General features: G+C 43.6%; 1 protein-coding gene across 2 annotated transcripts in view; it reads right to left on the bottom strand.

Moving 5' to 3' along the window:
- Positions 1–12,398, bottom strand: part of ITGA1 (integrin subunit alpha 1) — an 880,323-nt gene that overhangs the window by 14,741 nt on the left and 853,184 nt on the right. For both annotated transcript variants that reach the window (XM_085631246.1, XM_085631248.1), the window contains exon 29: positions 8,529–8,645. In XM_085631246.1, coding sequence (XP_085487372.1) covers positions 8,529–8,645 — 117 coding nt within the window. The remainder of the gene's footprint in view (positions 1–8,528; positions 8,646–12,398) is intronic.

Genomic DNA, 12,398 nt, shown 5'->3' with positions numbered 1-12,398 from the left:
GAAAACTAGATATAGTGTATGGTATAAACTATGCACCAAAAAGTGTGATATAAGATGTACCGGGCGTGAAATATAATATGCAATACATTGTGCGCAATGACAGATTCATTGGAGAGCGTGAGATAGCACAGGCACTAGCGCGTGCCATGTGATATGCGCCTTGGAGTGTAATATGCACAGGGCAGTGTTGTGTAACCTAACTAGTCTCTAAAGTTGTAATATAAAATATGTGCTGGGGAGTGTAACGTTGCATATGCACTGTGACAAAGATATGGATCCCAGATTGTAATATGTATGGCATAGCACTGTGTGTTATAACATAGGCATCGAGGAAGGCACGTTAGATGGGGCAATATAACCCGTGCGAAGACAAGTGTGGCATGACATATTCACGGGGTGGTGTTACAGTGCACATGGGCTAGAGAGTGTCATAGCATATGCACTAGCTAGTGGAATACAACACAGAGGTGTGTGGCACTCAGCAGGCAATGGTGGGTGTAACACAGCATTGGGCTCTGCCAGGAGCGCGCTGTGACTCTCGAGTGATGTTCGTCCCCTTTCCAGAGAGTAAAATAAATGTATTACACATCCGGCAGTGGATGTGTGTTTTATTAATCGTGAGGGGGGTTTCTTGCATAGTTTTGGTCGAATTTTTGTCGAATCCCCTTTGAATGGCTTGGTGTGCATGTGTATTAAATGTGCCCGTCAATAGCTACCCATGTTTGTATAAATAAACGACAAGGGTGTCTACCGGGATTAGGCACGGTAGGGCATCAGACATGTCAGAGCTTCACTAGTGGTGTAAATACATTCCACGTGGATTCATTGTATGCATAGTCGCCTTTTAATGAATATCACACAAATCGTCATGGTGATAGGTACGTACGGTTTGTCCAGCATGTCCTAGGTGTGTCTATAAATATATATTTTTTTAAAATATTAAAAAACAGTGGCCGGCCCTGGGGATTGGGGTCAAAAAAATATAATTAGGAGACAGGCCCTGGGGGATGGGGTCATCAGGGCCAATACATTAGAATAAGAAGGGGAAAAATTAAAATTAATAAAAGACTGGCATCGTGCCGGAGGCGACGCCCCCTCCTTGCAGCACTCTGCAAACGCGCCCCCTGGCGAGTTGTAAGTTGGGGAATTAATTCCTCTTCAATACTGAGGGTCCCTGAGGGCCAACTAGCCCAACAGGCATCTCCAGTATGCGCCAGGGAGCTGCGCTGCAGACAGGTGTTCTGAGGCCAAGCCCCTTTTTACACCTCTCTGCAACGCAGATCTGTGGCGCTTACTGGAGGTACCTAGTGGTCTAGTTTGACCCTAGGGACCCTTAGGATTCAAGGGGACTTAATCTCTCAACTTAGAACAGCCACAGGGCGCGTTTACACAGTGGTGAAGGGAGGGGACGGGGCCTGAGGTGACGTGTGCAAACACGTACTATGGCACGTTTTAAATTGGGGATATAATTTCCCTTCAATACTGAGGGCCCCTGGGGGCTAACTAGCCCACCAAGTGCTTCCAGTAAGCGCCACTGAGCTGCATTGCAGAGAGGTGGTCCAGGCCGTGCCACTTTTTACACCTCTCTGCAACGCAGCTCTGTGGCACTTACTGAAGGTACCTAGTGGGCTAGTTGGACCCTAGGGACCCTCAGGATTCAAATGAACTTAATCTCCCAACTAAAAACGGACACATCCGTCTGAAAAAGTTGAGGGTACAGGATGATTTTGCAACAAGGCTTCTTTCTGCTCTTCTTTTTGTTCTTTCTGCACGTTATCCTTCTTACTGCACTTTTCTTCGTCTTTGAGGACTTCTGTTGCTTCTTTCTGCACTTCTTTTTTTTCTTTCTGTGCATTTTTTCTTTTTTCTTCACATGTCCTATCTCTGTAGGCATAGTTAGAAATTAGCATTTAAAAAACCTTTGAAATTCACAGAAAAAACCATAGGTTTCAGGCACGTTATAGTTAGGAATTAGCATTTAAAAAACCTCAGAAATTCACTGAAAAAACCGTAGGTTTTAGGGGTGTTATAGTTAGCTGGACTTTTCACTTGTACAAAACCATTGAAATTCCCCCGTTATAGTTAGTTCAGCTAACTATAACTCGCGCGCCCGCAATGCACTGCTGATGACATCACATATTACATCACTCATGACATGATCAGTGACATCACTCATGACATCACTGATGACATCTCAAATGAAATCACTGATGACATCACTGATTACATCATCCTTGTGATAGAGTGGCAGACCTCCTCTCACCCTAATATAACCTTTGATACACACATTCAAAAATAGAGACTACAATTTTCAAAACAATGGACATACCAATACCAGCTACAACAACCTCTTCAGTAATTCTAAGATCCACATACACATCCACTCATTCACCAACAGTCCTATACAGTCACTCATACATGTACTCACTCATCATATGTACTCATACACCTATACATCCTGTTACACAATGCCACTCATCCATAGAGTTACTCACACAAATAGTCACTCATGCTAATAAAGAATCAAACATACATTTACTTGCATATACAGTTATACACACACCACCACACTTACTTCTACGGAAACTTACACATACTTAGTCTTTTAAACAATCACTTATAGAAACACATACTTATTCATACAGGAACTCTTTCAATCTCTCAATCTCACATATACTCACTTATATACACCAATAGTCACATATATTAGTTTAAAACATATGTAGTTACTCATAAAGACACTATTGAGACAGTCATTCACTCACTAACACACCCATACACACACTCATCCACCCATACAGTCCTGCACACATGCTGTCTTCAACACATACAAACAGTGAGTCACTCATTCATGCAACTATGCACTACGTAATACCCCCCACCGAACCATGCAGACACTCAGACTGATACTCAAAAAAACAACTAATAACCTATATAGACACCCATGTAGCTACTCACCAACCCATGCAGCCATTTATACACAAAGTGAGAGACTGATACAGATATTTACATATTTAAACATTACTCACTAAGCCATGTATTCACTATGATACACTTAATCAGTCAGTTACACAATCAATTTTTCAAAAACAAATCATCCATTTAGACACTTATATACCCATTTATTCTTCCATCGATCTTGAGATATACATATATAAAACATATTTAATTTTCAGAAAAACACACATGCACTGGATGATGTCATCAGTGATGTCATCAGTGATGTCATTTGAGATGTCATCAGTGATGTCATGAGTGATGTCACTGACCATGTCATGAGTGATGTAATATGTGATGTCATCAGCAGTGCATTGCGGGCGCGCGAGTTATAGTTAGCTGAACTAACTATAACGGGGGAATTTCAATGGTTTTGTACAAGTGAAAAGTCCAGCTAACTATAACACCCCTGAAACCTACGTTTTTTTCAGTGAATATAGATATATATATATATAGATATATAGGTCAAGATGTATTGAAGAATGAGTGGGTTTTTGACTGAATGGATGATTTAATAGGTGTGTGACTGACTGTATAAGTGAGTTATTAAACATGTCTTACTGAATGCATGGGTTAGTTACTAAACTGTGTGAATGTCTGTATCAGTCTGTTAGTTGGCGTGTAAGCGGCTGCATGGGTTGGTGAGTAGCTACATGAGTGTCTATATGGGTTATTGATTGGTTGCCTGAGTACCTGTATGGGTGCCTGAATGTCTTTGTGGGTGGGTGGGGGGTATGTGACTCTGTGCATAGATGTGTGAGTGGGTAATTTACTGGGTGTATGGGTTCAAGAGTTTATCTGTGAAGGGCTGTAGGGGATGGGTGAGTATGTGTATGGATGTGTTGGTGAGTGAATGGTTGTCTCAGTGGTACATGTGTGAGTAACTACAAATGTGAAAGGCAGTATATATGAGTGTTGGGGTGTGTAAATCACTATATGTGAGAGTGAGTGATTGTGAGAGTGGCTGTATGGATGAGTGTGTGCTTGTATCAGTGATTTTATAAGAGAGTAAGTATGTGTTAGTATCTGCATGAATGAGTGAGGTGGTGTGTGTATAACTGTATAGGTGAGTAAATGGGAGTGTGAATGATTCTTTGCATGACTGACTAGGTGTGTGAGTAAATCTATGGATGAGTGGCAATGTGTGAGTGTTTGTATAGGTGTATGAGTGCAAATGATAGTGCTGTATTGATAAGTGACTGCATGTATGAGTGACTGTATGGGTGAATGAGTGACCGTGTGTGTAGACCTAGGAATCAGTAAGTGGGTATGTAGTAACTGGTATTGGTGTGTCTATGGTTTCGAAAATGATAGTCTGTATTTTAGAGTGGGTGTATCAAAGGTTATATTAGGGTGTGAGGAGGTGCATCAGATTATCACATGGATGATGTGCCCAGGTCCTGACCCTCCCTTCTATCCTCCATGGTCCTTTGTGCATGCCCCTGCACCCTCCTTCTTGCCCATCATAGCCATTGTGCTGCCACTAACCCTCCCGCTTGCCATGCATGGTCTTCTGTGCTGCCATGGCCCCTCCCACCTTCCCTGTGTGGTCAGCTAGCTGCTCCTGACCCCCTCCCACCTTCCCTCCATGGTCTGTGTGTATGCCATCATAGTCTCGCTGTTGCTCTCCATGGTGTGTCTTGTTTCTAGTGCCCATCCTGCCTGACCTCCATGGTAATCTTGCTGCTCCTGCCCTGCCCCCTTGCCCCCAGCCCTCTGTTTCCATGTGCAGACCCCTATTCCCTCCCTCCTGGCTTGTCGGTTCCATTGTAATGCCCCTGATCCGTCCCTCCTGCCCTTTATGGTCTGTTATGCTGCAGCTTTCTCTCCTGTCTGTCCATTATGGTCAGCTAGCTACCATTGCCTCTTTCCCCTCTGTTGTCTGTTGTCCATGTGCATGGTCCTGTCCCCTCCCTATTGCTTTCTATGGATTGTTGTGCTGCACTCCCGTCCCGCATGCCCTGTGTGGTGTATTGTGCTGCTGCAAACCCTGATGCCTGCCCTGTAGGGTCAGTTTGGTGCACCTCTCAATGTCCCTCCTGTCCTGTTATCCGAGTCCATGTCCCTACCCCAATTCCTCCTGCCCCCTGCCTACCATGGTCCAATGTACCATACTTGCGAACATTTTGAACTTGAACTTGAATATATATTACCTACTGGCGGTCGCCAGTAGGTAGTTATAGTTAGGACCCTGTTTCCATAGGAAATCCGCAACATTCTATTTGGAATAACTTTGGCGCCGGTCGACGAATCCTCGCGAAATTTTCAAAACTAATGGGGCGCTACGCTCCGCTCCTACCCTCAAAGTCTCGGGGGGATTCGTCAAGCGGGGGCTGAGATAAAAAAGGGGGGTCCCAAAACGCGTTTTCCCCATGCATTTTTCCATAGGACCTTTAGACACAGCTACAGCCCGAACGGCTGAACAGAGTTACTTGAAATTTGGCAGAGAGGTAGTCTACTGGTCAAGGAAGTGCCTTTTGTAGGTCTGGTGTAAATCTGTTCAGTAGTTCCTGAGAAAATAGCATTTAAATCAATATATATATCTGTGGCAGCTTACCGTGCGCTTACCGTGCGCTTACGGTAAGCTTACCGTACGCGTACGGTGCCGTGCGCGAGCGCGATTCTGATTGGCTGTTAGATCTTAGTAAACATTTGAATCGCTCGAAACCAGGAAGTGTCGGCCGCCATTTTCTCTCTCGCAATCTGAGGGGGGGAGGAAAATCAAAGTTGGATAACATAAAAAGGGGCAGGCTAGACAGCTCCTAACCACCTATCCATGGTGAGGGTGTCCCAAAAGAACCCCCAAGGCCAAAAATTCATTTTTTATTTTTTTTTTAAAACGCCGATTACGCTTACCGTACGCGTACGGTAAAAAAAAATGAAAAAAAAAAAAATTATTCACATATTCCACACCCCGTGTGCAAATGGTGCCCGAAAGGCACCTTTTGTGCATGGCATATGTATAATTTTGATCATTTAATAGATAACCTTTCACAACGAAGCGCATAATATGTCCTCCGTGTGTGGACGATGCGCGAAGCGCATCGTGCGTACATGGCCCACGGCATGGCCCACGGCACTAACTGCATAAAGTGGGCGCGCAGTGCGCGAAGCGCACCGCGTGCTCACTGTGCGCGCACGGTGCGCGAAGCGCACCGGGCGCGCACGGAACGAACTGCGTGAAGTGGGCGCGCACGCCACGAACGGCGTAAAGTAACTTAGCATTTAAAAAACCGTACAAATTCACTGAAAAAACATAGGTTTCACACACGTTATAGTTAGGAATTAGCATTTAAAAAACCTTGCAAATTCACTGAAAAAACCATAGGTTTCACACATGTTATAGTTAGCTGGACATTTCACTCGTAAAAAACCATTGAAATTCCCCCGTTATAGTTAGTGCAGGCAACTATAACTCACGCGACCGCAATCCTCTGCTGATGACATATGTGTCTTTATGAAAAAAAAATATTTGCAATATATGTATAGCTAAAATTTAATGGAAGAAGACATGGGCAAATAAGTGTCTAAATACAGTATTAGCATCAGCAGAGGATTGCGGTCGCGTGAGTTATAGTTGCCTGCACTAACTATAACGGGGGAATTTCAATGGTTTTTTACGAGTGAAATGTCCAGCTAACTATAACATGTGTGAAACCTATGGTTTTTTCAGTGAATATATATATATATCTGACCCTCAGTGTACTAGAAATAAATTTGAGTGAACATTGTGCATTCATCGATGCATCTGAATGGGAACTGTGGAAGATAAGCTCTTTAACTGAAGGAGCATTTTACCTGTGATCAAATATGATGTATTAATTTTCATTTTAGATGCATTACCATCACTTTTATCTAGCATAGTTCTAGCTGCACTGAGGGATGTATGTGGTGTGTGAAGGCTATATGGAATGGGTTGTTCAAGCAAGTATATACTTTTTTTCTAAAGACAGACTTGTTAGAACAAAGTAAAGCTTAATGCGGATGACAGTGTCACTGTTTACACTTTAAAAAAATAATAATAATAGGTTTGAGTCATTTTAGAATGTATTCCTATATGAAACATTATATTGTGCGTAATCAACAAGAAGGTGCTTTTCACAGACTTCTTAATGTTTTAATGTAGAGTGAAGGAATAAAACGCAATATTCTAACCGTGTCCTAACAATCTTGCATTACATTTTCTGGTACTCACCTTTACAACTCATGCTAGTAATACACATTTACCCACAGAAGAAAGCTTTGTAAATCAGACTCAGTCTGAAGCCACAGCCTTTGTCATAAATGAAACTTATTTTAAAAGAAATGTGCATGTCCTTGTATGCCGGGCCCTATTCCCCAAACATTTTATTTAATTTATTGGTGATAGCATGCAGAACTTTGATATGAACTGCAACAAGATGATGAAGCCAATAATCAGCAGGGGCTTCCAGAGGACATATTTCTTGAGATTGTTTTGCTACAATAATTTTAAATGAAGTATAGTATTAGTTGTTAAGACAATATTCTAAGTACTACGTATTCAAATTACCTTGCAGAAAAAACGGTGTTATAGTTGCAACCTATTTGCTTTCTTATTCCAAAAATTAAATGCTAGTGCAGTATTCTATTTAGTTGACAACTATCATGTACTGACACATTGTCATGCAATAAAAAATATAAGGAGGGCAAAAGGCTGGCTAATGCACACTCAGGGGCCGATTCCGATCCGGGTCGGAAAGCACTCCGACCGAGTCAGATCCAGAGTGCTTTCCGACCAAGCTGGACCCCTACAGTCTGACCGAGCGAGTACGATGCGCACGTATGCTGTCGGACTCGGTTCGGTCGGACTCCCATAGAAGTCAATGGGAACCAGTTGTACAACGCGTACATGCGCTCCCATTGACTGAATGGGTACGTCTCGAACAAGTGCGCCCCCTACAGTAGGTACGCATCGGTGCCATCCGCACCATACATGCCTGTGTTGGGGAGACCCATAGGTCTGCCCCTTTGTCCGAGTCATAGGGCTGCGGGTGTCAGAGGGTCCGACGCTGACCCCCGAAGTCCGACTCCGGGAGCTTTTGTGAGTCGGACACTCCGGCTCACACAGGCTGTCCAACGCATGCATCGTACTGGCTCAGTTGTAAATCGCATCCATTTCACGCCACGATTAGCTTCCGACCGAGACGTACGGAGCAGTTTGGACCCGGAAACGACTCGGTCGGTGAATGTCACGTGGCTCGCATCGTACTTGCTCGCTCGTACAGCTGTACGAGTCGGCCGGTAAACACCGTACGGCTCGTAGTTTTTCGGCCCCTCAGTTGATCATTATGCTTTATTTTAATCGCTAGCTCATTTGCAAATTATAACATCTAAAGTTGCATCATATCTGTTTGTGGAAAGCAAGCAAAACATTACCTTTTTTTCCAGTAGAACCACATTAAACTTACTTTGAGCTATTCTACACAAATTAAAAGCACGGGAAATTACTGTGAATCCCATATGAGTATTGTTGATATCTGTTTCTAACACTTCACATTCCATATACTTACCTTCCACAGAGCCAGTATCAGCAGCATGAGAATAAGAAGTCCAGCAAAAGCACTCAGTAGAATCACCCAAAGAGGTATCCTGCCAGGGTGGAGCTCTTTAGAAATCTTGATCACAGTCTGCAAATTATTGAAATAAACACTTTAAATGCAAAAATAATCTTCTGTTATAAATACATAATGGGAAAATCTGAAAAGTTTTATTTACATTGTCAGTAAGTGCTGTGCTAATCACAGTCCATCAATAACTGTAAAAAAGTTTCTACTCTCAGTATTTTCCTAATGTAGTTTGTTCATACACCCAAGGCAATATGGACATTCACTAAAACAATAACTCATATCATTAGTTATCAGTGGATGGAGCAAAGTGAATTTCTTACAGATTATGTCTGATTTATTTTCAAGGATCATAAACTTGTGACGGTCTATAGATAATGGGGCTGATTCACAAAGGTAATATGAGACAAAAGTCTAACTTTACGAGTTTAGGTATCCACAGAAGTCATTTACGACTTTTGATATTCAGAGAGTTCATTTACGAGTCGTATCTTTACGTCGGGCTGGACTCTCCGCACCCGGGCCGAACAATCTGCACCCAGGCCGTACTCTCCGGCTCGGGCCCTACTCTCCGGATCGGGCCAGATAAAGTGTAATCAATTGGCTGGAATGCTATTTTTACAAAAAGAAACATTAGGAATGTGTGATAAATGGTAGAGGAGGTCTTGAAAAACAGTTTGGGCAGGGAAAAGGGTGTGGCCAGACACTACATGATAACCCAGAAAAGTTTGATCCTTTGCATCATGGTACAATTTGCGCTCCCCTCAGTGTTGACTGTAGTGTCAGTTTTCTTTTTTTTTAAATTGTTAAATGTTTTAATTAATTATATAAGGGTTATGTTTTTTAGTTTAAATTATTGATATATGTATATATGTTATTTTTATATAATTGAAAAGTTTAAATATTAAATAAAGATAATAGTTAATAAATTATTCCAAAGTTAATTTATGTATATGCATAAATTATTATGTTTGTGTGTTTATATTTTTTTAAGGTTATTTTTATATGTAGTTAAAATATATATTAAATTGAATACATTATGTTAAAGATTATATTAATATTTTGATATATTTAACATATATTATTTTATTTTTTTATATTTTTTAATCGATATTTGTTGCATCTATTTTTTAAATTCAATATTTTTGATTCAATATTTTTGTACTTACCTGTTAAGGTATTGGAGTCAATATTTTTGTAGTTGATATTTGTTTTTCGATTTAGAACATCAATGTTTTTAGCATCGATATTCTATCACTTAACTGATAAGACACATACACCCATCAACATGCAACCATAAACACACCTTAGAGCTGTCATGATACAACCACTCTAACACTCTCATTTATTAAGACACTCATCAGTCACCATTATAAATCCAAGCAAACAACATCACATGCAAAGACACAATCATGCAGCTGAACACCCACCTACCTATACCACTGCACAAGCAGAGATACACTGTTGGACTTGGCTCTTTTTGCAGGGTCATCCCAGAACTTTTTCCCTTCCTCCTGTATTTTTGCTGACCGGTTGTTGGTGGTGTTAGGACTCTGGGCACTTTATCACTGCTGTTCAGTGCTAAAGTGCATGTGCTCTCTATGGTAAACGTGATTGGTCTACACCTGTTTGGCATATTTAATTGACCTTGCACAGTGGAATCTTATATACCCAGGGCCAGTAAATTAAATGCTACTGGTGGGCTTGCAACGCTGCTTGCACCACCCACCAAAGTAGCCTTTCAAACCTGTGTTAGGCCTCCGCCTGTGCAGGGCCTGCACGCGCAGCTATTGCCCCTGTGACATGGCACATAAAGTGGTTGCCACATCTGTGACTCCCCTTTTTCTACATATCAGTCACCCCTGAGGTAGGCCCTAGGTAGCCCGATGGGCAGTTGCGGTGTAGGTAAAAGGTAGGACATGTGCCTTAACTGTGTGGCATGTCCAGGTAGTGACAAACAGCCTATTTGGTTTCTCACTGCTGTGAGGCTGCCCTCTCTTAAGGATGCATTGGCGATTCCCTGATATGTGCTTCAGTGGTAATTCCTGACATGAGAGGGGTAGCGTTATAAAGTTTGGTATATGTTTGGAATGATGGTAATACATGCTGCATATTGGTGTTCGCAGATTTATTATTACTATCTTAGAAATGCCACTTTTAGAAATAGGTACTTCTGCGTGCTTTGTGTCTTTGTGCCTGCCAGTTGTGTATTGACTGTCTGGCCTTGGAAGTGACAGGGGCTAGGGACTTGCAGTGGCTCCAGAGAGTCTGGATGAGTCAGCACTAGGCTTAATAGGCCTGGTCTGCATTTGGAGTGGTGGGAGGAGTAGCACCTGCACCTGAATAGGGCTCTGCCTGCCTTCCACAATGATGGCTCCGTCCCCCTTGTGCTGTGTCTGGGGCAAGGGCTTACACGAACAATGGAGGTGGTTGTGCACTTGAAAAGGGACCCAGAACTGGTTTGGACTGGGCTTAGAACCCTGTGCCAGGGGGAAGAACAATGACTTTTAGTATTATAAGGACTGGGGCTGTGACCCCATGTCTGGTGAACAAACTGGAACTTGGGAAGAAGAAACTGCGTGGGACCAGAGGACTGCTGCGTGCCAGGAGGAACCGCCATCTGGACTACCTACTGTTGGGCAGCTGAAGGGACTACCACTCTGCTAAGGGACCCCGTGTGCTGGCCTGCCTATGCACTGTTCTCTGCCACCAGTGATCTCTCCCAGTGATCTTTTAAGGCATGGTGACCTGCCCTGTGGGCGGGAGACCTTAGTGCCGGGCAAGCGCTTTATTTGTTTTACACCAAGTGCTGGTGAGCGCTGCCTGGTCCCTGGTTCGTGTCTCCATGGTGGGGACAAGCTGAGTGCTTTATTTTTCCACCTTTGCGATGCTCCTTCGCACTGTGTCTGCACCCCAGTAGTGCATGAAGGGTGCTCTCAATTTGGTTTCTAGGAGCCCAAGAAGTGTGCTCTACCCTCAACAATGTCGTGGGTACAGAGTGTGTTTGTGCTGTGCGGAGAAGCTGCCGGAAGTCAGGGAGAGGCTGAGCCTGGTTGTGGGCAGGGCCCGACAGTGAGACGAAGCTCCCAACCTTATGCGGGACCGACGGAGACTTCTCTCTGGGTCTCGCTACTGTCCTGAAGAGAACTCTGGTGATCAACCAGGGTGGCGCGAGGAAAGAGGACCACTGGATGACACGCCTCAGTTCCGGGCCAAGAACGAGGCACAGTAGGGCCAGAGGAGCTGCAGTCATCAGCGGCTGTACCACAACCGGGCTGACGCCATTGAGGGAGAGCCCGATCGGGCCCTCCCGCTGGATTCCTGTTGTTGGCCGCACTTTTATTGGGCTGACACAGCCTGGTTGCGGCAGCTGCGCCACAGGTTTGTGGGCAGCCGCCGTCTGATGTGTGCTAGTTGTGCGAGCCCTTGAGGGTTCCCCAACCGAACTCAGCAACGGGCGTGAGACCTAAACGGAGGCCCCCCTGGCGAGAATTGCCACCTTCTGGAAAGACACTATGGCTACTTCACGGGGAGTGAAGCCGTGTCTCCCTACTCGGCAGGAACAACATGGTATGCTTTGGGAGTTCCACTAGCTGTGAGTAATACGTGCCTGGGGACACAGTGACTTCTGCATTATTTTGGTTGCAAAGGTACATTGCCATTGAGGATCTTATGTAACTGCTGTTATGGGCATGATGTGTTTATGATATGTACATTCTTATAAGCATTCACTATGGTGCGCTCATGATGATGGCTATGAGTAAGGTGCTCTGCTAAGCACCAATATTTTGGTTATGCCTAATGGTTTGTGCTATG

Source organism: Triturus cristatus, chromosome 2_1 (assembly GCF_964204655.1).
Source record: "Triturus cristatus chromosome 2_1, aTriCri1.1, whole genome shotgun sequence".
Lineage (NCBI taxonomy): Eukaryota > Metazoa > Chordata > Amphibia > Caudata > Salamandridae > Triturus > Triturus cristatus.
Note: the sequence above shows the minus strand (reverse complement) of the source record. Positions and strands in the feature narration are given on the sequence as shown.